This window comes from Leuciscus leuciscus, assembly GCF_965113295.1.
Source record: "Leuciscus leuciscus genome assembly, chromosome: 2".
Lineage (NCBI taxonomy): Eukaryota > Metazoa > Chordata > Actinopteri > Cypriniformes > Leuciscidae > Leuciscus > Leuciscus leuciscus.
Window position 1 is genome coordinate 28,840,345 of NC_138726.1, and position 24,878 is coordinate 28,865,222.

A 24,878-nucleotide genomic window follows, 5' to 3' on the forward strand; every position below is an offset into this window, starting at 1 on the left:
CAATTCAACTTCCTGTTAGGCCTAGCAAAAACAACTGGAAGTCACTTGTTAAATTCTGTTGTTAAAATGCGAATAATCCTGATTAGAATCTAACGCATGATTGAATGTCACTGCAGTTAAATTGCTGGATTGCAATTTTCCTTCTGAAGTTCCCCAAAATGTTTGAAATGTGTCTATGGTAGCCTACATAAAAGCCGAAAAATATTGAATAGCCTACTTTTTAAGCTCACTGACACATGGGGGTGTGTCCCTCCCTGCATTAAAACACTGTAGCCTATATATCATTTGATGACAATTATAGATGGGGAAAAACTAACCTGGTGTATTTAAATAACCCGCTAAAATCTCCTCCAACTGTGACTTGAGTTTCTGCGCATGACGCGCTGATTATTTGAGCTCAAACCGAAACCGACGCCCCTAGCTCGACTTTTGTCGATGACGTCGAAGTGGGCGCAACTCAGCGAGTCACGTGTGTAAACAAAGTTGCTGCCACGTGGTCAGGCGGGAAAGCTTCAGTGACAGTTGAGTTTGACAGCTCATGAGAGACACAGTTCTACAAGAGTGGTGGAACTTAAATTGATATAATTCTTTTTAAACAATATAGCTGTTTTTAATAAGTGAGATAGTACTGAGAATGAGGTCATGAGAAATTTATTTTGTAGCCAATAAAGCAAAGAACATCAATAATAGGGTTAAAAAATAAACTAGCATTTGCCACTGCCTGTTCATTGTTTACTGGAGTGTTACACAGCAAACGGTCGTGGGATTTTGGCAATAAATCGCAAAAAAATACAATAGTAACACAATTAATATATAAACATGTTATTTAAAAAAAAAAATTTTTTTTGTATTTCAATTTATTCATGGTCTAATAAAAACATTAATGTTCAGTGTCTCTGTCACTTTAGCAGTATGGGGTCGGAACTAAATTTCTATAACGGGGGCAATAAAGTATATTTTTTATTCTGTAATATTTTTTTTAAATAGTCTTGACTGGCAATTGGGATTATACTGCTGTTACCTTTGAATAAGCATGTTTGTTTTATTTAATGTTCAAAAATAATAATACAAACATTTACCAAAAACATAAATATTAGCAAGAAAATCCTGATTTTATAAATGATAAATTATTTTATTAAAGTCTTACTATTTTTGTATGATATTAAGGATTATTATTAACTGTTCTGTGACTGTTTTATAATATAAAAAGAAATCACTTAATCCTGTTCTTTTTATTGTAACAATATTGTATTAAAAACACGCAATCACCTCATTAGCTGAACTATTCTAGGTGAAAAATGAGACAGTGAAGATTGAATTTTCTCAGTTGAACTGAAGAAAAGTAGTGTGAATATAGCTTTTTAGCCCCCGCCACCTCTTAGAACTGTAGGGGGCTTTTGATGAAGATGGCTCACTAACAACCCGAGAGAAGCCTGCTTATTTTGCCTAAAACTGAGTCATCTAAATGAATTATCTAAAACAATTTACTCCCCACCCCGTGTCGTACAGGAGACAGAACAACACAACACATACTCATTAATGCATTTAAACTGATTATACATTTCAACTCTGATAGCACCTGAACTACTCAATTAACAATTACAAACACGCAATTCACTCAAGGACTGGAAAGCTTACCCTTTGTTTGTCTGAAAAGAAACTCCTTCTTGCATCTGCTACAGTATGGCATGGACTGGCTTACAGACCTTAGACTTACCCCTGGTTTAACAAGACAAGGCTTAAGCCTTGTCCCAGAATAAAATGCATGTTTGAACTGAAAGCAACTTGCTCTGACGTATCTTAAATGTCATACTATGTCAGAGCCATTTTTTTTTTTTTGGCTCAAGATGCACACCAGTAATGTTTTAGTATTTAGTAGTTTTCTAAGGCACGTTTTTTAAAGCTATTTAAACTAAGGCCTAATCCAAGTTTGTCTGTGAAACCAGGCCTTAGATCTTAAACACTGATATTTGAGACATTAGACCAATACCAGATGCTCTGAAATCCAAGATTAAACATATTAGCTTCTTCCTGAGGACAAAAATGCTTAATAATGTTCTTAATCCTAAATAAATCTAAATGTAAAACAATATAATCAGCATCTCTCATATATTTTAACCAGAACTTTGTTGAGAACTCTTTTATTGGATCACGTCGTAGTAGTCCACGGTATTATGAATATTAATGGCAGACAGGGGGCACAGAGCTGCGACTAGGTGTGACTTTTGGCGGTGATGGCTGGGAGATCATCCAATGGGCACCTGCTGCTGCTGCCACCAGCGTCTGTGCTGAGAGAACAAAAGGGGCCATTGAGCACATAACAGCTGTTGCGCTGTTGCCTGCCTGAGGGCCCCCCGGCCCCCAGGGTCTGTCTGCTGGGGGAAGCCACCTCCTCCTCTTCAACGTTGACCTCCATACAGCTCTTTTAAGAGACTGCATGGTAGCCATCCTGCTGCCACAATGTTAAATACAGAACAGTGACGTTGGACTCCAATCACTGTAAACCTCAGTAAGGTTAGGATCTTAGCATGAGGGACACAAACTGCGCTAATTGCTCGTTAAAGGGATAGTTCATCATTTACTCACCCTCATGTTGTTCCAAACCTGTATGAGTTTCTTTCTTCTGTTGAACACAGAAGATATTTTGAAGCAACCAGACAGTCGACAACACAAATTGACTTCCATAGTATCCATTTTTTTCTGCTATGGAAGTCAAAAGGTGTAGTCAACTGTCTGGTTAAACATATTCTTCAAAATATCTTAAATAAGAAAGAAACTCATACAGGTTTGGAACAATCTGTGGATAAGTAATGACACATTTTTCATTTTTAGGTGAACTATCCCTTTAATGTTGAGAAGCTTTCATCTACCTCATCTCCAAACCCTTTTGTTATTAACTGCTTAACCTGCCACAAAATGTGTTTTTAAATTGCCCCAATCTGCATAGCATGTTGTATAACAGTCATTTGTAGAATAACAATGTACGTGTGTAATGTTTCAATAATCACATTGAGCAGTTTGCCATTTTCAACAACTGAAATAATAAAGCCCAAACCAAAATTGCCTTAAGCAGATTCCAGTCACCAACACAGCACCCAAACACTGCCAGACCAAGGCAGCAGAGCGATTGTCAGTGTGCAATGTAATGAATTACCCTTGTCTCAGCAGCAGCTGTTGAGGAGCTCACAGACCTCAAGTCCAGCCTTCTGATCGTGACAGACAAAGCATCACACTGACATCTAGTGGATCATGTCCTTGGTCTCTCCGTAACACTCATTCTCAGACTGCAAGCAGAGGGCACTGTGTATGTAGATGCACGAGTGAGACAGCCATTACAGGCCCTGTTCACCATTTTGTTTCATAGATCTCATACATGATGTTACACTTCAGTACATCTGCTATTTTTGACTCCTATTGTAAAACAGCCAGCAAGTGCACATATTTTTTCCAAACTGCATAGATTGCTTTTTGGTAATTAGACGACTTAATGTAAGAACCATTCCAGTTCCATTAAAAGCAAAATTAGGCTGCCTCAGTACATGCATGTCAAATTACACACGCTGGAGTTTTTCCCCCATGAAGTTAAATGCATTGCACTACAGGGTGTAGCCTTGTTAGTAAATTAAATGGTTGTCATCTAATGCACTTTTTTTTTTGGAATGCATCATCTCTTTGGTTGCTCATTCATCTCATAGAAATGTTAAAAAAAATAATTCACAAAAGGTTATTTTAAAATATAAAAAGTTAATTAGAATATAAAACATGGTCCATATATATTAGATTGTATATGAAGAGTTCAGATGCAAAAGCCTCTAAGTGCGATCTGAAATTCTTATAGAATGATCATTTTTATAAAGCTTGTATATTTAAGTTCAGTAATTTCACTTAAATGGCAATGAAAATTACCTATTAATTGCCATTTAAGTGAAATAACTGAACTTAAATAAACGAGATTGATAAAATTATCATTCTAGAAGAAAATTTCAGATGGCACTTAGAGGTTTTTGCATCTAAACTCTTCATATATTAAAATATATATACGTTGAGTAGTATTAACATCAAGAAACATAAATATGGTAATCATAAAAACTGTCTGAGACAGTGGCTTTATTTAGACATATGATATAGAGAAATGTAGCAGCATCTCATTTAAAATCATACCTATAAAAAAAAGTGAATGGTCAAATTTGGTTTCAAACACACAGGAAGCAAAAATCTTAAATATAAAATCAGAGTCCAAGCTTCTGAAGCTGGTGATTTCTCTGGTCCTTTATGGCAGTGGAGACTTGAGTCCCCGTGACAACCTGTCAGGATTTTGCTGGTCCAAATGGCAATCTGAGCAACAGAAACCCATGCCCATATTTGTGTGGGGATCTCTGTGGTCATCTTCCCATCTGCTCCAGTCCCACCCTCTTTTAGCAGCAACCAGAGCCAGTTACAGCTCTGAGATTTTGGCAGGTAGTCTACATTTGTAAAATAAAAAAAATAAAAACAAAACAAAACATAGACCCTTTGGACCATTTAAAAAAAAGAAAAAGTATGTCTTTCAAGTCTCGTAAGAAAAAACAAACAAGCATTAGACATTTTTGGTCTTTTGAGTCTTATGCCAATGCATGTGAACTAATAGCTGGGTTTGTCCTGTAATGCCATTCATTTGTTGATTTTCAATTCAAATCATCAGTCAGGGCTGTGTCCTATTCCATACATGAAGTCAGGAGACCGTGTTCTCAGGCTTCTCGCTGCTGTGTGGAGGTGTGAGCACTCCATAGGGAATCGGAGACCTCTGACTGCTCTCGATGTCCACTAGCTGATATGAGTGCGCCTTCCCCTGAAGAACAAGAAAAGAAACAAGAAAACTTTAGGCAAGAGGAAATGAAAGAAACAAATGTTGTGGTTGGGCAAATGCATGCACAATTCTTTAGTCAGACAGTGGTGTTGAAGCCCAAGTTTTGATTGTGCGTGCAAGTGTGCATATATAAAACTGGCCTGAGAAAATTAACTTGTGGCCTAGCTTCAAATGTAAAAACTTACCAGCCATTCCAAGTAAGCCACATGGGTCTGGATATTGTGCATGTCATCTGCTGCTATTCCTTTGAATGTCTTGAGGGCTGAGCTGCCAGCTTCACGAATAGACATGGCGAAAGGGACCATCCATCTCACACACTCCTCCAAATCACACCACTTCAGCCCTGGAACAAAATATATACATATTTGTAATTTACATTTTGTAATATACATGCTCCATTTAATAAAGCTATTGAGAAGAAATAAAAATAAAAGTTGTTAAAAATCATACCTGAAACTTTCATCACTAGCTCTAGAGAAGAGAAGTGGAAGAGTGCAGAAGCTGCGAGGAGGCTGTAAGAGAACTCCAGACTTCTTGCATCCAGTACACACAGATCCAAGAGCTACACAAAAAGACAGACAAAATAAGATACTAAATCCTAAGTAAAGAGAGAGACGTCTGCTCAAAAAAAAAAAAAAAAAAAAACCTGCCTGAAACATCAGCTCGGTTCACCATGTATGCAAAACTTTTAAGCAAGGAAGTATTACTAGGGACGCTTTTTGTCTCTAGTCAGTTTATATACTGATTATTAGAATTACCATACAAATAATATGTTTTGCTGTAACGATCCTTAAAGGTATAGCGGAGGATGTTTTACTTCCTGGTGGGTAGTCTAAACTATTGGTCCTCCTAATTGTCAATCATTCTGGTGAATCAATCAAACTTTTCAAAAAGTGGAGAGGGCGGGTCTTATCTAAAATTTGGAAAGATCCTCCGCTATACCTTTAACATTCAACTCTCAACACCTTTGACGAAAAACGAAAGAAAGACCATGTGTTGTTCTCAGTACTTTTTAATATGTTCTTATAGGTTTTTAATTCTGGTAAAAAGCTACAATCTCTTGTTCAATTCACAAAACAAGGTTTTATTTCATTACATTTATATAGTAACTAGTAGTGAAATGAGTCAAATCACATCAATATGAAAGCAGTTTTCCTAAAGGGATAGTTTAGTAAAAAAAAAAAGGATAGTTTAGGGATAGGATAGTAAAAAAAACAACAAAAAAAACACTTATTTTGTGTTCCACAGAAGAATGAAAAAATTTAAGTAAACAATTTGTTAGTTTTTGATTAGACTAGTATGCCTTTAAAGCATATTTTCACAGAAACCCCCCCCCCCAAAAAAAAAAAAAAAAAAGAAAAAAAAAGTGCATTCATATCAGGAGCAGCTTTGAGAAAGATAAAATCAGAAACACAATGTACACCTGCGGTATGTGTAGTAGAAAACAAAAAAGTGCCAGGCCTTCACACTGCAGGACACGACACGTGCAGAATCACAGCTTTTTTGCAGTAAATATAGTCAGACACCATATTGTGATTTTAACACGATTAATTTAATTGTGAAGTCTTACCTCTGCAATCTGCGCAAATGTAGCCTGTGGGTACTGGGCTATGAGAACTTCAGCAATTTCCTTTAGATAGGCCATCTGCATGTAGATGTTGAGCCAAGCCACTGGGGTTAAAGGACTCAAACTCCAATTCAACTCCTGAAGAACAACAACAAATGTGGAGTACAGTAGGCCACGACACCAGGCTGCAGGTTTAGGCACAGTACTGAGGTTAAAAGATGATAATCTACCTTCATGATGATAATTTCCATGCTAAGAATGTCATCCTCGGAGCAGGCCCCATCAGTGACGTAAGCAAATTGATGCACTTTAGGAGGGTAAATTTCCTTTGAAAAGAACATAATGTCTAATTACGTTTCAAGTTCAAGTGCTGCACCTTAACTTTGAAATGTTCTTAAAACATGGAATTACACTGATAGGATATTACAGTCCTTATCAAAAGTTCAGGCTGAAGTACAAGGGCAACTGAAAGTAAAACTTACCTCCATTTTGGCAGCTATGAAGAGACATGAGATGCCTACAAGCTGTAGTGTTGTTTTAAGAACATTCTTTTGTGTGGCCATGAAGCGATCGAAGTAGTCCTGACCCAAGTAAAACGTTTCTCTGTGTAACTTGTACACCTCACAAACCTAAAAGACAGTAGATGTCAGAATCAAAGATCACCATTACACATTTCAGTGCTTATGCAAAAAAAAAAAAAAAAAAAAAAAATTATATATATATATATATACACATATATACATACACAATTCATTTTTAGGTACCCATTTAACAAAAACAGACTTTGAATTCTAAATCCAGAGAACACCGTGATATTTATTTGTATGTTAGGGTATACGTTCAGTCAGTGTGTGCGAGAGGTGTAGCAGTACATCAATTACAGCTCAGTAAGTACCTCCATTTCAAATGAACTGTTTAATGTTTGTTTTTCGGTACAGGAGGGGGAAATTCTAGGGCAAATTACCTACAGTTTTTCAGTAAACTCAGCATTCCTCTGACAAATCGAATCCCCGCCCAATGTGAATGCCGATATCGTATTATACGAATGCTTATCCTTATGTGTTTGACCAACCCAAGCTACCGTTTGCACACCACTCTCTCACATGCTGTCATTTCAATATGGATGGAATCCGACAAAAAATATATATATTTTAATCTGCAAATCGCAGAAACTGCGAAGACTGCCCTTTTTTGGTAAAGATGTATTTATTTGGAAGATACATAGAAATGTGAGATATGCAAATGCGATAAGAGTATCAATACCTTGAGGACTGCCCATTTTAATATCAGCGTCAGGTAAGAGACTTGTCTTGATGTCTCTGCTCACTTATGTGAGGTTTATTATAACCATCTACTTCTAAAAACATGTGTTAAGTTTATTGAAATAGGGTTTCAAATAATAAAGCTATATCAACAAGTACAAAAATAAAAATTTAATTAAAAAACACATCTAATGCGATTCAAGCAAGCACAACATGTAACCTTCTGTAACGGCCATGTCTAAAAAAATAATAATAAATAAATAAAATGTTTTATGTTAACATGTTTAGGACTAATTGGATGGTGTACTTTTCCCACCAATTTAAAAGAACAATAACTACACTGTTTAACAAAACAGTCAATCAAGCTTTAACTTTTTATGATAGAACTCATGGGTTGGTAAAGCTTGACATTATTGATTTTTCAGTGTTTCTGTAAAATAATAAAATACTACTGCTAAAAAGCTGCTGGGCTCCTGAATAGTCATAACATTGTCAGAGTTTGCTCGAACTGATTTACTGAAAACAAAAGCGGGCGGTAATAGATGAGCGCTAGCCAATGAGATTGCCGCTTGTGTATTATTCCTGCCCACTACCGAAGGAACCGGTAGTGGCTTCTGCTTGTTCTTTAAAGCTGAATAATTCCAAATGAAGAAAGAAAAAAAAGAAACATTCGTTGTGGTATTTAAGACTCTCTCTATGCGTGTGTGAAGCCCCTTTCACACAGAGATTCTGGAAAATACACGGATAAAGTGACCCAGGATTTGACCCGGGTTCATTCACACTGCCAGTGATTTTCCGGAATCAGAGAGTGTGCGTTCACACACAACCCGTAAAAAATCCCGTAAAGACACGTGACATCGATGTGACTTGTAATGTCTCAGCAGCGTCTTAAGTTTGCTTATTAGAAACCACGCTTTAGCATTTTTCTCTGATTCGATCATAAACTTGCAAAATAGCTGGCGAACGATCCCGGCTTCAGCGTCATCACTACGACACGGCATTCACATTACAGTTTTCAGTGCGTCAAATACGCTGCGCATCCATTGATATGAATATTAATAGTGAGCTTTAAATTCAAAGAGTGAATCTTTCAAGCCCTCAGTCAGTGTTCAAATGTAGGAAAGTGAAAACATATTTCTCTGCTAAACTTATTCATAGCCTACAACTCAATCAGTGGCGAGTGAAATCTAACAATTTCAGCAAATGGCCAACGTTAGACAGTCACCCTACCGCAGGCATGGGCAAACTTGGTCCAGGAGGGCCGCTGTCCCACAGAGTTTAGCTCCAATCCGAATCAAACACACCTGAACCAGCTAATCAATGTCTTCGGGACTACTAGAAGGCTACATGCAGGTGAGTTGTATCAGGGTTGGAGCTAAACTCTACAGGACAGTGGCCCTCCAGGATTGAGTTTTCAGATGCGTTCACAACAACATATTGATATTAACGGTAATTTCCCCATCCAATATCGGAGTTTCAAATTAAGCTCCGCACATGCAGATCTTTTGCACATGTAGTGGTTAAACTCATTTGTTTGGTACACATGCGTGCCGAACCGACAGACCATGAGTACAGTTACACCGCCAGTGTAAGGTAAATGTCATCGTCAGCACAGCACGCGTGTACTGTATGAACACAGCCAGATTTTTCTAACCGCGTACACTCTGCACACTCAGCTCACACATACACCTTGAATATAAATGAATGAGATGGAAAAACAAACTTCTAGAAACGGCAACAACAATACACGGCGACATTGACGAGTACTTGTGTGAGAGATACAGGAAACTGTAGTTTACACAGAAAATATATTTTCTGTTTTAATTTCTGGAGAGAAATGCTACAGACACTTTACTAATATGAAACATTCTAGTGCGCATTTGTCGATCTGTGCTCACGCACGCTATCAAACGGATGAAGCAGACACATAGAAATTCAAGTGTACTTTGGGCTCTACTTGCAGTTAGCTTTTAATTATAAGAAAACCTGAGAACTAGAGCAACAGCCTTTGTAAACAACTTGAGGTTTAGACAAGAATGAAGGAACTTGCGGTGTCCCCACCCCTGTTAATGAGATTAGATTAAGACGTGTGAATGGTTCAACAATGATTACAAACCTCCATTAGCCAATCCAGCAGAATCGCTCTCATTTTGGGTTGGAGATTTGGATGTCTCTCCATAACGTGCGTATCTCGCAAGTAAAGTTTGTCTTTTCGAAGCAGGTTGTTCCACACATCATCTCTGCTTGCCCAGCTGTGAGAAATTTCAGCGGAAAGTGTTAACTTTTTCATGTACATCCATATACTCTATATATCAAAGAATGTATCAACAAAAGTGTCTTGACTTAATGTTTGCCAATATAATAACTTGTATGACATGTCAATCTGCAGTTTGGAAAGTCATAAATCTCACCAGAGGGCCGGCAGAGGGGTAGAGCGCGTGGGGGTGATGAAAATGCTTTCGGAGGTGTACTGTGTGAATCCCATGCTGCCAACAGCAACCGGTTCCTCGACTTCATCAGGTGTGGGGATCCGCCTGCATGGGCTTGTGTAACCAGTGTCAGGATTCCAGCAGGCCTGAGCAAGAGGACAAGATGAAAAAAAAGAAAAGAAAAAAAAAAGGTAAACTCTAACGGATATAAACAAATACAAAAGCCCGCCCTCTGCAACTACGACAGGCTTCAAAAGGCATTTTGAAAAGGACCTTCAAATGGCACAAAAAAAGTTTCCTGTGTAAATTCAAGCCATGACATTTACCCTAACCACTCACAATACTAAAGTGGCATAGGCAACAATGATAATTATGCAACCAACCAGACAATGTAGACATTGAGAGGGACAAACTCCTCCAATATGTAACATTCTTGATGCTGCTCTGTTTGTTGATACGATTACAAAAGTTTTAAATATTACATTTATAGGCTGGTCTGCCTCAGTGGTCTAACAGTGCTTGCTAAATGTCAAAATTACAAAGGCTGCTGCCATTGCGGTTCACAGATACTGAACATGCGTTCAAGCATAGTGCTTCAGTTTTTACCAGAGGAATGAGAGAAGTAGCTAAACATCATTTGGCAACTGTTTTATGATAGAAATGTTAAACAACCAAATGTAATAACCTTCTCAACTTTTGTCAAATTTCACTCTGAAGTGAAAATATAGGACGAATCGTTTACACGATTCATGTCATTCTTAACAAATATGCACACGATTCATGTCATTCTTAACAAATATGCACTTTCAACATAAGGCATACAAATTTGAGTAAATGTGTGCATCTTTAAAATATAAATATTTTTGGGAAATAGTTTGTGATCAAGACATATTTATGGCCTTAATATTAGATTCGATGTCTCTGTATGAATAATTTCAGCACATTTTAGACCATAAGTCTCATACACCATTTTGCGTTCCACAGAAAAGACTAAAATAAAAGTGCCAATTGGTTTGCATCACTGATACGAGATGCCTGGTGAGGCCTATGGATATTATACACACAACAGTCAGGATTCATCCATACCTGGGATGCACATGGTTTCTTTCTGGTCATCTCTGTTATTTCCTCATCTAGATCTTGTAAATGCTGTGAATTCAAAAACAAAACTGTCAGAGACTTCATCACTCATTATGTTTTTAATATACGCGCATTATAAAAAGTTGAATAGCTTCCTTACAATAGCCACGTCTGCTTTCCTCTTCCTGGGACGCACAGAATTGGTTTTAGGAGCTTCATCTGTAGTGTTAATCTGCTCTGTTCGTAGCCTGCGTCGAAAAATGATAGTTACATTTCCACATTGGCCTGAAACGCTGTGAGTAACTGGGCCAACTCGCTGCTGCAACTTTTCCATGCATGCACACTGATGGTCAAAACTGCCATAAAAAGACACGAAAGAGAAACTTACACTTTCTTGCTTGGCATGGTATCCACGCGTGTGACCTTGTTGATTGTCGAGAGCCTAAAAGATATAAGTGTTACTTTACAAAAATGTCCGATTTGTGGCTTTTAATCCCAACCCCCATCATGTAAATCTTCACAATGCGCTTTAGGCGCGGGGAAGTAGAACCGGGCACAATGTTCAAGAGGTCAAAACTACACGAAAAACACAACCGACCACTTCAAAACCACAGATATGTGCACTTTAAAGTCTATATTTTCAAAGTAAACCAAGTGCATGCCGATATTTCCATTATTTTTAAAATAAAACTACACGTTTGCATTGCTCAACCCAAGGGAGTCAGAAAATGGCCGAGCCAATCATTATTTCATTGAACCCGCTCTAGAATCAAAACCCAAAGTCTCGGCAATCCAACATTGAAAAGTTTACTTCCCCAAACCCTTGTAATGCATCTTACTTATCTGATGTCACTTTTATCGATCTTTAATAATAACCAAATTGTGCAATGCATGTAGCCTACCTTAATATGCTCTCTCTGAAAATGCGTTCTCTCCACGGATATCCTCAAAAGCAAAAGTTAGGATGGTGTGACACAAGGCATCATTTAGAAAAACTGATCAAAGAGTCTGTAAGCAGGGAGCATATGGCTAAGCTGTGATGTGTTCCGCAGTCCGCTCGCTCTGAGCTGGCGCCAGTAATTTTGCGCCTTGTCTTATAACCCGCCAGCAGTCGTTAAAAGGGGCCGTCAACGCGGGTCATTTAAAATGCCCGCTCTGCTATAACAACCGCGAAGCAGACAGTGCGATCAATACCGCTGTAGTGCGATTGACACCGGCACGGAGCGAGCATGCGATATCCAGGCGTTATTATTCAAACATATAATGCTCAATAAAACAAAGTTTAGAAACGTGAAAATTTTGCCGGCAAAATGAGGCGTGTGTTTGGTGACGTCACGGCATTGAGGTAGCGGAAGTGCGTTGAGCACATGGCTAGCAGGCTCGAGAAGTAAACAATCCCAGTGATCATGTTAAATAGATGGATGTAGTCGCGCTATAGTGTTAGCGAGACATGAAGTTGAATGTTTTGGTTGTACTCTGATGGCCGTTTGAGATCTCAAGTGTTGTCAAGCTGATATAGCGCATTATTTTGTTACAGTTGCTGCTATTAGGTTAACGCAGGCAAATCAGTTTCAGTGTATTTGACTGGCGCCCCCATTAGAAATACACAAAACTGCAATATACAGCAGCGTTTTAAAATATGATCAGAGGTGTATCTTTTACATGTTCAGATGGTTCATATGTAGCTTGGATGTTATTAGATCCACACTTCTGTCAGTTAACCTTTGATCAGTCACATGACCATCAAAAAGTACACAAATCTGTTTTTTTGTTGGCTTAAGAAATGAAGTTTTTAAATCTTTTCGGACGCTTAAAATCAAACGTCATTGGCATGATTCACGTCCGAGCCTTGCCAGGTAACGCATCTGACGGGAGAACAAACTTAACATAAGAAAGACTGAACTTTTAATTTATTTTCTTTTACAGGAACCCCCTTGAACCGCGCTACTCTCTCAGAGATCACAGAGGAGGCATGTCGAGAGGCGGAAATTTACCACCACGCAGGACTTGTATGTGCTCAATAAAGTTAAGGGTATCATTAGCGTATGTCTTTGTGTAGAATTAAAATAATCTCGCTCTTTCTAACATAGGCTATAATAATCAACTTATTGTTAGTGGTGCAATTGATTCACGAACGAAATCGGATCTTCTTTTAAATCGGATCTTTTCAATGAATTACTAGTGTCGAATCTTTTATGCCTGGCATCGGTTTGAACGACTCATGAACCGGTCCGAGCGGTTCTCGAGTCATCTGAATCATTGAACCGAGAATCATCTCCGACATACTGATTTTTATTTATTTTTAAACATTACAAACCATTAAACCAATACAGATAAATATGGAAACAACAAAACAAAGAAGACAAAAATATGCACAGACATAAATAAGTTTCCAGGGTTACAAAAAACAAGAACATTGCAATAAATGTATACCAAAAAGGACAAAAAGAGGACAAAGAAGATGAATATGGAGATACAGTTTTCATTGCTTTGGGATTAACAGAGCTTTGGATAGTTTCCTTGTACTTGTCTAGAAAAGAGACCACCAATCACCGACAGGGGGAGGGTGTTGTAAGGTTTTGAGCCAGCTTCTTCTTCAGCTCTGACTTCGCGTGCAGCCGTGCACGAGCACAAAACCTCACAACACCCTCCCCCTGTCGGTGATTGGTTGGAACACTATTTGTTTTTGTTTTGAGTGTTTGGTGAAACCATTTGTTTTTGTGTGCAGATCTCAGAGCCTAGGCTGCCTACGGAGACGCGTTTTTTTGACGGCATGCTTATGGGGCGGGCAGCTAGCGGATCATTAGGAAAAAAAATACAAATATTTTTGGGCCTGAAATCACTGATACCACCTTTAACCATAATTATAATAATCGTGTTTATGAGAAATCACTATAACGATAACGACACAGGGAAACGATATCGTTGGAATTTCCACTAAAACAGTAAGACAGGGTGATACATTGATCAGCTCCTCCCCCTTTTTAAAATAACCAATAGCGTTTAGTTTATATCACAGTTCGGCCCGAGCCGTTGAGCTCGGTCAAGCTGCAGTTTTCTCCTATTCTCTAACCGCTTTGTCCTCGTAATCTCCTTATCGCTTTTAAATAGTATTCTGTGCAGAATTCAAATGGGTCCGATACGTTTTCTGGTATGCGCCTACTCGCGCATATGTGAGCAGACTGTGTGCGCTCTGCGCCTATATTCGCCTAACACTAAACTGATTCGCCCCAATGGAAAGCATATTCACACAGTCTGAATCGTTCCCTGTCCCCTATATAGTGCACTATGTGCCATTCACCATGTAGAAAATGGTAAATGTGTAAACAAGTGACCGATTTTAGCCGCAGCTTCAGTGTCTATTTATCATGTAGGGGGTGGGACGCTTTAGATTCTAGAGAGCATTTGATTGGACAGAAAATCTGTTGAGAAGCTTAAGTGCAGAGTGATGTCATCAAAATCACTGATCCATTGGCGGAAGTGAGAGACTGTATGTTTTGAATGCTTATATCTTCTAAATGCAAATTGTGTCATTGTTTTGGAGCACACTAGCTTATAGATGACAGTAAGGCATTCATACTAAAAGCCCAAAAACTTTCATTTTGATACCATGGGGACTTTAAAGCTCAGACTGCAGTGGGCAGTTATAATAAACAATGTTAATTGTTCGTTGGTGTAAACGTCAGTATAGTTGTCGTCGCCCTTAACATGGACATTCAATTAATTACAGTAAATATTTAAAAATTGTAGTCGAAAAATACACATGGCTTTGTTGGAATGTTTCATTTAGAGTAGGCCTATGTAATGATGTCAAGTACCACGTCATTATTTAATGACATAAAATAAGACCTGAATCAGATTCTTAAACCGATTCATGGAAACAAGTCAGATCAGTCTTCGGATTCTAATAGCTTCTTTCCAGTACGGGTGCCTGCAAGGGTCATAACCAGCATTCAATAGGAGATATTTTTCCATTTTCTTTTAAACGTGACTGAACGAAATTACATCATCAAACCAGTCTATTCGGTAAATGTTATCAGATTTTAGATTTCTCTTTTGTCAGATATGTTTCTGGTCAGTGTGCTCAATGTGTGAATGCTCATTTCAGATCATTCTCTGTATGACAGGATGGGCTGATCATTGAAAACATGCATGATATTCCATACACCCTTGAGGTGGGTCCAGAAGTGTGCGCATCAATGACAGCTGTGTGTGCAGCAATCAGAGGACTTTATCCATCTTGGCCACTCGGTGTTCAGATTCTCTCCGCTGCAAACCGATCAGCACTGGCTGTTGCCCTGGCCTCAGGTGTTCACATGACTGTACAAGCTCTCATGAATGCCATTTCAAACCGAGGTATTCTCTGACAAGACATTTGATGAATATTAACCTCTGCCCCTCCACAGGGCTGGATTTTATCCGTGCAGAGGGGTTTGTGTTCTCACATGTTGCAGACGAAGGCCTGTTAAACGCTTGTGCTGGCGAGCTGCTGCGCTACCGCAGACACATTGGAGCAGAGCACGTTCAGATCTTTACAGACATCAAGAAGAAGCACAGGTATCTGTGATCTGAGTGCATTACGTGCTGGCTGACCACAGAGCTCGAACAGAGGCACAACACAGTGTGGTTTCTGCTTCATTGTGTGATATATTTGATAATGTTACAGTGCTCATGCCCTGACTTCAGATGTGAGCATAGCTGAGACAGCCCAAGCAGCTGAGTTCTTCCTCTCTGATGGAGTCATCGTCACAGGAACTGCCACTGGAGCACAGGCTGATCCAGAGGAACTGAGGGGTGAGTCAGAATATACTTTAGTCTGACTGTGTGTATTTTTTAATGTCTATATAGTCTTCATTATGCTATCCAATATGTCCTCTTTAGTCAGTAACAAGGCTTTAAAAAAATAAATTAATAAATACAGTAAAACAGTAATATTGTGAAATATTATTACAATTTCAAATATTATAGCTAAAATATTGTAATATATTTTAAATGCAATTTATTCCTGTGATGGCAAAGCTGAGTTTTCAGCATCATTACTCCAGTCTTCAGTGTCACATCACAAATCATTCGAATATGCTAATTTACTGCTCAAGAAACATTTCTTCTTATTATCAATGTTGAAAATAGTTGTGCTGCTTAATTTTTTTGTGGAAACTGTGATCCATTTTTTGTTTTTGATTATTTGATGAAAGAAAAGCATTAGTTTGAAATATAATTATTTATTTTGTAACATTATGAATGTCTTGATCAGGTTAGTCTTTGCTGAATAAACGTATTCTTGACCCCACAAGTTTGAACGGTAGTGTACCTTTTGTGTTTGATGAACAGTATTAGGCCTATACTGTGATCAATTCTTAGTGTTCTATGTATGCATGTTTGAGTAACTCAACTTTAATCTGCTTCAGTATAAACCAACCATCTCATATGTCATCCTGACATTCTGCAGCTTCCTAACATCTCACAAAATAGAATCAAACTAGCCCCATTGCTAACTAGAAATGTACTGATGTAAACATCATTTGTTAAGGATTAGTTTATCATTCAGGAAAACTATTTGAACAAAATTTTGATTTATGCAACTAGCATGATGTTTGAGTTAACAGGACTTTAGCCTTTTGCTTTTCTTGTTTTCCTTTACTACACATTCTTTTAAAGAAAATGAACACCTATTTTCACACTTTTACACAAAAAAGGACAGTAATTACTTTTTATTTACTTTATTTATATTTCAAATAAATGCTTTATTTTTTAAAACTTTCTATTCATCAAAGAATCCTGAAAAAAGAAAAAAAAGTATCAAGGTTTTCACAAAAATATTAAGCAGCACGACTGTTATATTACAGTATTATCATTGATAATAATAATAAATGTTTCTTGAGCAGCAAATCATCATATTAGAATGATTTCTGAAGGATCATGTGACACTGAAGACTGGAGTAATGAAGCTGAAAATTCAGCTTTGCCATCATAGGAATAAATAAAACTATAAATATATTAAAACTGAAAACAGATATTTTGAATTGTAATATTTCAGTTTCACAGTATTACTGTATTTTTGTGTAGCCTTGGTCAGCATAAGAGACTTGAGGGACAAAATCTTACAGACCCCAATTGTCCAAGGTTATATGTTTGTGCAAAGTCCAGGAATCATTAGTGTTAAAACTGTACACTTATGTGACACTCTCTGCGTTCAATCCTATTCAAAGGTAAAACTGCTAATTTAGAAGTTAATCTGCTTCTAATATCTAATGGAGCCCATGCAGCCATGTGTGCGAGTGCTTAAAGATAGTGGTGTCCTTTGGAAAGAGAGGATGCTGCGCAGTCTCCTGGCCCTGGCGACTGCCCCATGTGGGCAGATGGCCTGCTTCCTGCCCTGCCCCAAAACCAATGGCCTTGAATGGGCTAACATAGACACCAGCACTTCCAGCTATTTTAAATCCCACTTCCAGATGGCTAGTGATCATGGAAGTCTGTAAACATAGGCATGAAAAACCAGGCCCAGTCTAGTCTGCTACTGCCCTGCTGCCTACTTTGGACTTGTGCCTATTGCCTTCCTTAGTTCTGATCCATTGGACTAGGGAAGCTGTCAGATGGAGGATGAGGCACAGTCTGCCAAAATACTCATTACAATGAAGGAACAACATGTTTTTGTATTTTTATGCATGCATGTAGCAGAAAGATGTCCTCACATTCATGTTTTGAGTCCTATTTGTTTTAACAGAGGTTACCCAGTCTGTACGGATCCCTGTTCTCATCGGTTCTGGAGTAACACATGATAACATGGAGCAATACCTTCAAGCAAGCGCCATGATCATCGGCTCCCATTTCAAGAAAGGAGGCCACTGGGCAAATGGTGTGGATGCTGAGAGAATCAAAAGGTTCATGGGGAAGATACACACACTTCGGGAGTGACTGTTGTGACTAAAATTGCAACAAACAAAAAAATAAGAGCAATTGTGAAGATTTATTTTTCACTTTTTAAAAAGTTTTATCATATATATATATTCATGAAGATAAAAAAGCAACACCAAAAAGGCATTTAAATATACAAAGTCAAATAACCACAGTAAATTACAACATATCGCTTTGTCATGTGAGTAACATTAAGATACAATTTTACTTTAACACTTGATGAAAAAATGCATTGCCTTGTACAGTACAATCTTCAACACTGAATTGTTTTCAAACAATTGTTCAAAGAATTGTTTTCTTCTTTCTTTTAATATACATGCTCCAGTCACAGCTACGCTAAAATAGAAGCACTCAAACATCATTACATAGCTTAAAAACTTTAAAGTACTAAAGGACTAATAATGCAAATTACTTGTAATTTTGTAACTTATGCTTTTCAGAGTTATTTCAGTGTCACACTGTCAGTGTGTATTCTTCCTGAAGATAATAATACCACACTGCATGTAATAAAACATTTTTCTTAATCCATCCTAGTCTTACAGGGGAATGGTTTCATGTCATCATTTGCAAACATACCCCCTTAAACCACTATTCACTCATCAAATCCTGTATGTTCAGTGGTTTCAGATGCAATTGATCTTTCTCAGTTGTTGTACAGGCGCTGAGCGGGCTGTTTGAAGTAGCCACAACGGCGCTCAGAAGGTGAATAGCGTGTTCTTGCGAGGTTTTTCCTGTTGAGGGCGCCGCGGGTCAGCTTCCTGTGCTCATTATAGATTCTGGCACGCTGCACTGAGAGCAGAATGGTGCTGCAGGGCAAGGGGCTGCCCCATGCTGCTAACCGCCAAGAAACGTGACGGCTGACTGGCACTGGCCTAAAGGGGTAGATTGACAAATCACAAGCCAACATAACTACAGTTACAACTTGAAAATATAGGTTACATGTCCATGTGACATCAATGGACGTGGTTTCTTTATATATATATATATATATATATATATACAGTATATATAACAAAATTATAATAATAATCATTTGGTTTATATTATAATATTAAGCAGCAAACATTTTCAACATTGATAATCATAAATGTTTTTGAGCAGCAAATGAGCATATTAGAATGATTTCTGAAGGATCATGTGACGCTGAAGACTGGAGTAATGATGATGCTGAAAATTCAACTTCACCATCACAGGAATAAATTACATTTTAAAATATATTAAAATAGAAAACGATTATTTAACATTTTTATAATATTTCACAATATCGGTAGCTCTTAATTTTACAGTTCTGTTTCACAACATATTATGTACTTACTGTAGTAAAGACACAAGGTACTACTCAGTACTTTTGTGGGTAAGTACACTGTAAGTACATTGAAAGTGTGTGCACTGTAAAATAAAGTGCACTATATTACTGTTTAACTGTAGCCTGGCTAACGTCAGACCTCGTCTCATTGAGACGTGGTCTGGGAACCACATGTTCATTTTCTCGTATTTGAGGCGTGGTTTACGAATGCCCAGAGCCGTTTATTGGGCGCTACGAATGTCTATCAAATGCGCCTGTACGTAGCTCATAGCCAATCGTTACAATTATACCAGATGACGTATGTAGAGCGACAGAAATTCGACGAGGAAGAAGACGAAATAAACTTGCGTTCTTAACTACTTAGAACACTATCTAAGGCTGCATCGAAAGGTAACTTCGCGTCTGATGCCATGTTGGATCCATAGATATAAACAAACTGCTTCGGTGTGTCGCATAGACATCGTCATTGTCTTGTTGCTCCCTCCCCGTTCTGTGATTGGTTCCCTTTTTGAGGGGAAAATCTGGTCCATGCAGGGGGTCAATACAGCGCTCGAATTCCGTACCACCCCCGGGGCGATATTTTTTTTCCCAGGATGGTAGGGGAAGACTCATGAATATGCATTAGGGAAGTCATCCCTGATTGGTCTTAACCCCAGTGACGGGTAGGTTTAGGGGCGGGGTTAGGGAGGTCATAAGACCTCCAGTGACGGGTAGGTTTAGGGGTGGGGTTAGGGGTAGGTCATCAGACCAATCAGGGATGACTTCCCTAATGAATATTCATGAGTCTTCCCCTACCATCCTGGGGAAAAAAATATCGCCCCCCGGGGGCTGCCATTGGTTAACAAGCCTTCACCTGCTGTTAGCATTCCATTGACTCCCATTCATTTTGGCGTCACTTTGACAGCGAATAACTTTACATCTGAGGCGTTTAAAGACTCCATTTGTCCATTGTTTATTTCTAAAGAAACACGACAATGTATAAAAGGCTCCATTACCTTGTTTCTTACGTTATGGCCCCGTAGAAGCAGTTTTTGTAAAAGTAGGCTAACGATTGCGTCATAACCACGCGACTCTCTGGAAATTACCGTATAGACAGGAGGAGAAGCTCGCAGTCATTCGGGGGGACGTGGAGGCATAAAGTCCGATAAAGTCAAGGGAGAAGCCCATAGAGAGTCATAAAGTTGCTCCTGCTCCTAGCTCATGGACAGCTCCTACTCACACTCTCCGTTTCTGCAAGATTCGGAAGGGAATGATTCAGATTTCTCTTGGCACAGCTACTAGAAGACTTACAACTGTCAGACAGGCTGCTCACGTCACATCCACGTCGTCAAGCTCAGTTTGAGTCTGCGCAGTACGTTCAGCCATCAGGAAGTGAGTGCTTCTAATGTGCTTCACTTTTCTCCGTTGAAACCTATGGGGTCGCTGTGTCCAGTTTATATACTGTCTATGGGTCCATGGTGTCCAGGCCATAGATATGATGTCTATGGTCCAGGCTGCCTAGCAGCGTGAATAAAATCGCGCAAGGCAGCATGGGAAAACCCAGGCTAGTTTAACTGTATTTTTGATCTAATAAATGCAGCCTTTTTGAAATAAGATACTTCTTTTAAAAGCATTACAAATCTTATCGACTATTAAATTAGCTTAAATAATCAATATTAGCTCGATTCTAGCTGAATAAATGATTCTAGCTGAAAATGCCTAATTGTCTTTAAACTTACCTAGCCACTTCCTCTGTTTCTTCATCCGAACCGAGGTCTCCCTGATCGGGCCTCATCTGGTACACAGACATGCTGGGGTGCTCGATTAACAGGTTCTCGAGAATGTTTGTGTCAGCTGAGCCAAGTGACTGATTCTCTGCACAGGAAGCATAAATTACTTTAAGTCAACAACATTACTAATGATCCAATTAGGCATGATTCAAAGCAGTTGTCGGCACCTAAATTCATGTGGCAAATTTTTCTTTTCTTGCACAGGCCCAATGAGTAACCTATACAATAAGGGATACTGAGGCTATAGTTGTCTCACAGGGATGTTTGCCACAAAGATGATATCTCAGTAACTATCCTTCGGTTCCACAGACTAGGCTTAAGCCTAGTCTCAAACTAAAATGCATGTTTCAGCTGTCTTAACTGAAGTCATATCTCAAAATGTGACAGTGCCATTGTTTTGTCTCGAGATGCACACCAGTAATGTTTTTTTTTCTAAGGCACTTTAATAAAAGCTACATAAATGTCCTAATTGTACTAAGGTCTAATCCTGGTTTAATCTAAGCCCTGTCTGTTAAACCAGGCCTATAAGTCTCTGTCAGTGGAATTTATTATGAAAATGTATATACATTTTTGCTATAGCTGTTGGATAAAGAACTGAACACAATACAACCACACTAGCATGCATTCAAGATAATGAAGGTTGATTTTAACTGAAACTGAACTGATCCTAACTGCTCAGTACAAAGGTATTTATTTTTGTCACATTTTTTAAACATTGCACGTTTATATAATTTATTTATTACAATTTATCTTGACTAATGTTAACGTTTGCATTTTTCATGAATTGTTTTGTTTCATAATTGTTTTAATTATACTGAATATTTCAAATAGGCTGTTTAATGGCCAGTTGCTTCTTTGACAGTTTACCCCATACACTGCGACAACATGACATACTTTTAAAATGTTACAAAAAGTCAATGTGTGTTCAGTGAACTGCCCCAGTCTCTATCGTTTATTACAGTGGATCTCAACCTTTTGACTTCAAGGTCCCCCATCCCCATAAAAATAACCAGCTACTAAGAAATATTTCGGGTTTTTTATTGCTTTAGCTTATTTTAATGCTCGTTTTGTCTTATTTTAAATGATAAAGTCAGGCCCCCTTGGAAGTTTGTTGAGGCACCCTAATGGGCCCCGGCCCCATGGTTGAGAACCACTGGTATAACTAGAAATTTAAGTAATGACTCTCACACTTTAAGCATTATAAGATGTGATTACTATTAACATCAATAGAAGAGTTACTGAACTGACAAAAGTTAACTTTATCAATAATTGGTTACCATGTATCTTTATGATAACCCATTCTCCATCATCAAACTCAAGGAGGTTTGCACAGTTATCAGTTTCCTCTGCAACATCACCGTCCTTCTCTTCTCTTCCCACCAGCTGTGCAAGGATTCTGCTGATCATTTTCTGTTATGGCGTAGCCTTAGCCAGACTGCTACCTTTTAAAAAAAAATCAATAAAGAGTTATGTTGCCCTCTAGAGGAATCGACCTCCATTGCAATATTTTCCCTTTGCAATCCTAAAAGATTTTGTAATGAGCATATTTAGCATGCTGTTATTTTAGCATCTGCTGTTGCTGTTTATATAAGCTGTTGGTGGAAAGTAACGTGCAGAATGTTTCAGGTGTCAATTTAGACAGCCTTATGCAACAATAAATGTAAGGTCATGTTCTGCCTGGTTCAGCTGATGCACTTGATATGTACCAGCTGGTTGAACTGAGACATGGTGTTCCTTTACACAGATCACTTATTTTTAACACTGTCTGGAATTATTTTCTAAATTTAGCTACTTTATTAAAAAAATACAAAATAAATTCGTATATGATTCAGATCATCAATAGACTCATGTACAGGATCAGATATGCCCAGGCATGTCGGCCTACTCTGCTAAAGGCAAATTAAAATAAAATAAAATTGCAAACTGAATTCTGAGAGCCCACTGTACAGACGCAGAACTGACTTTTTTTTTTTTTTTTACAGGTTTGAATAGCACCCCCATTACAAAGATAACTTGTTTGTACATACCAGCATAACATTTCAAAAATGTAATTGAATTGCAGCTCCCTTTTAGGCAACAGTTAAACGTTAGGCTATATGAAATATAAGTGATGATTATTTTTGTTAAAGAAAAGGAACGCTGGTTTCTTTATGCTAATAATGTTTATTTGTTTAATGTTTATAATGTAGGCTACTTTATTATGTGTAGGCCTATTGATAGTTTATATATATATATATATATATATATATATATAATTTCAGTTAAAGCTAGCCTAATTTCAACACTATTATGTTTATTTTTGAATATCCTAAAATTATCCCCAATTCGTCAATGAAGTGGGACAGGAAGGAGTGATCAGCTGTAACGTTAGCCCTGACCATGTAAAGCATCTAGACTTAACAGTCAAGCACTGAATGTACTGTACATTTATGTAAAGCAACTGAAGTAGCTCATACCATAAACACAACAATAATAACTATTGTTTCTTCGGATTATCGAAGAAATCATAGCCTATAAGTATAATGGAACAACAAAATAATAAAACTGCTTTTGCTTTTGTATAGGCTATTCTATTCTCTTTCAGACATTTTCAAGTGATAAACTAATAAACAGTGTCTAAATAGATTTGAGTGTCTAAATAGATTTGAGTGTTTAAATAGCCTACAAAACAATTAGCTGGAGTTATCTATACGAAGAAACAAAACACATTCGACAAATTTGACATTTCAAAAAGATGCGGTAAAATCTGAATAACAACGTTTAGTTTTGCCCACCTTATTAGCTGTCAGAAAAGTTGTTTTTGCAGCTTAAATGCCTCTGCTTGATCTAATATACTTGATCTGTGTTGTAGTCACTGCCGTCGGTGTACAGTGTGGACTTGTTTGTGTATCCGAGGCTCCTCCCACTTGTTATTGACTGTACTCGACCTGACGTCAACAAGCTCCACCCATGAGGCGGGGCGTCAATGGCATTCGTACGTGACATTTGTTCTTGTTTACATCGGAAGTCTCACAGGTGTTCACAGATAGGCTTTCATATACAGTAGGCTACTATAGAAAAACATGCATCTATTCAGAGCCGCAGACGCTGATTGGAAGATTTTGATCTCCTAACAAATTTACTGATCATAGTGCTGCATAATGCACAATTAAAACACAAGTGAAATGAACAAGTCTGTAACTCTTTTTCTTTAGCGCTGTCTCAACTAATCTAATATTCCTGTAAATTAGTGTTAAGTAGCCTAAGAGCAGTTGTTTTAACCAACTAACTGAAAACACAGACATTAGTGCATGAATTTATTGTGATAATTTGCTTGTTCAAAATTATTATGCCATCCCCATCATCAGTCCCCATTTAATTTCAAAATTCTCATTTAATTTTTAATGTTTTTTGATTAACTATTTTTAATTTATTGCATCACCCCTTTGCTCCTGTTATTAATTTATTTGTTTGTGAACTATCCCTTTAAGTCACACTACCACCCTTCAAGGGGACAGAAGTTGTTAAAACAAACAAACAAATGTTTTAACAACTTCTGTCCCCTTGAAAGGTGGTAGTGTGACTTAAAGGGATAGTTCACCCAAAAATGAAAATTCTGTCATCATTTGCTCACCCTCAAGTTATCACCCTCAAGTTATCAAGTCACCCTCAATATTTTGAAGAATAATGTTGACCAGAGAGTTGACGGCACCCATTGACTTCTA

General features: G+C 38.0%; 3 protein-coding genes across 3 annotated transcripts; 1 reads left to right on the top strand and 2 right to left on the bottom strand.

The window, feature by feature from the left end:
• Nucleotides 1–4,077: 4,077 nt before the first annotated feature.
• On the bottom strand, nucleotides 4,078–12,261 carry ccne1 (cyclin E1). The gene is made up of 12 exons (XM_082161901.1): nucleotides 12,087–12,261; nucleotides 11,573–11,626; nucleotides 11,345–11,432; nucleotides 11,191–11,253; nucleotides 10,087–10,250; nucleotides 9,792–9,927; nucleotides 6,896–7,042; nucleotides 6,644–6,739; nucleotides 6,417–6,551; nucleotides 5,297–5,408; nucleotides 5,032–5,189; nucleotides 4,078–4,828 (listed from the first exon to the last, which is right to left on the bottom strand). Exons 2-12 carry the CDS (start codon nucleotides 11,587–11,589, stop codon nucleotides 4,712–4,714), a joined length of 1,233 nt encoding a protein of 410 aa, XP_082018027.1. The 5' UTR covers nucleotides 11,590–11,626; nucleotides 12,087–12,261; the 3' UTR covers nucleotides 4,078–4,711.
• A 625-nt stretch (nucleotides 12,262–12,886) lies between these two features.
• LOC309492857 (uncharacterized protein F13E9.13, mitochondrial) lies at nucleotides 12,887–18,611 on the top strand. The gene is made up of 6 exons (XM_082161913.1): nucleotides 12,887–13,040; nucleotides 13,111–13,193; nucleotides 15,312–15,492; nucleotides 15,591–15,741; nucleotides 15,851–15,978; nucleotides 17,909–18,611. Exons 1-6 carry the CDS (start codon nucleotides 12,968–12,970, stop codon nucleotides 18,097–18,099), a joined length of 807 nt encoding a protein of 268 aa, XP_082018039.1. The 5' UTR covers nucleotides 12,887–12,967; the 3' UTR covers nucleotides 18,100–18,611.
• Nucleotides 18,133–24,071, bottom strand: LOC309492866 (uncharacterized protein). The gene is made up of 4 exons (XM_082161924.1): nucleotides 23,949–24,071; nucleotides 22,452–22,616; nucleotides 21,124–21,259; nucleotides 18,133–18,971 (listed from the first exon to the last, which is right to left on the bottom strand). Exons 2-4 carry the CDS (start codon nucleotides 22,579–22,581, stop codon nucleotides 18,743–18,745), a joined length of 495 nt encoding a protein of 164 aa, XP_082018050.1. The 5' UTR covers nucleotides 22,582–22,616; nucleotides 23,949–24,071; the 3' UTR covers nucleotides 18,133–18,742.
• Nucleotides 24,072–24,878: the final 807 nt, after the last annotated feature.

Coding starts and splice junctions, on each gene's coding strand:
- LOC309492866 (XM_082161924.1), bottom strand. CDS start 22,581: ATGATCAGCAGAATCCTTGCACAGCTGGTGGGAAGAGAAGAGAAGGAC. Junction 21,260..22,451: donor GGTTATCATAAAGATACATG/GTAACCAATTAT, acceptor CTTCCTGTGCAG/AGAATCAGTCACTTGGCTCA. Junction 18,972..21,123: donor GAAACAGAGGAAGTGGCTAG/GTAAGTTTAAAG, acceptor CTACCCCTTTAG/GCCAGTGCCAGTCAGCCGTC.
- ccne1 (XM_082161901.1), bottom strand. Junction 5,409..6,416: donor CATTTGCGCAGATTGCAGAG/GTAAGACTTCAC, acceptor CTTTTTGTGTAG/CTCTTGGATCTGTGTGTACT. Junction 4,829..5,031: donor TGGCTTACTTGGAATGGCTG/GTAAGTTTTTAC, acceptor CTTGTTCTTCAG/GGGAAGGCGCACTCATATCA.
- LOC309492857 (XM_082161913.1), top strand. CDS start 12,968: ATGAAGTTTTTAAATCTTTTCGGACGCTTAAAATCAAACGTCATTGGC. Junction 15,493..15,590: donor GGCTGTTGCCCTGGCCTCAG/GTGTTCACATGA, acceptor GCCCCTCCACAG/GGCTGGATTTTATCCGTGCA. Junction 15,742..15,850: donor GACATCAAGAAGAAGCACAG/GTATCTGTGATC, acceptor ATAATGTTACAG/TGCTCATGCCCTGACTTCAG.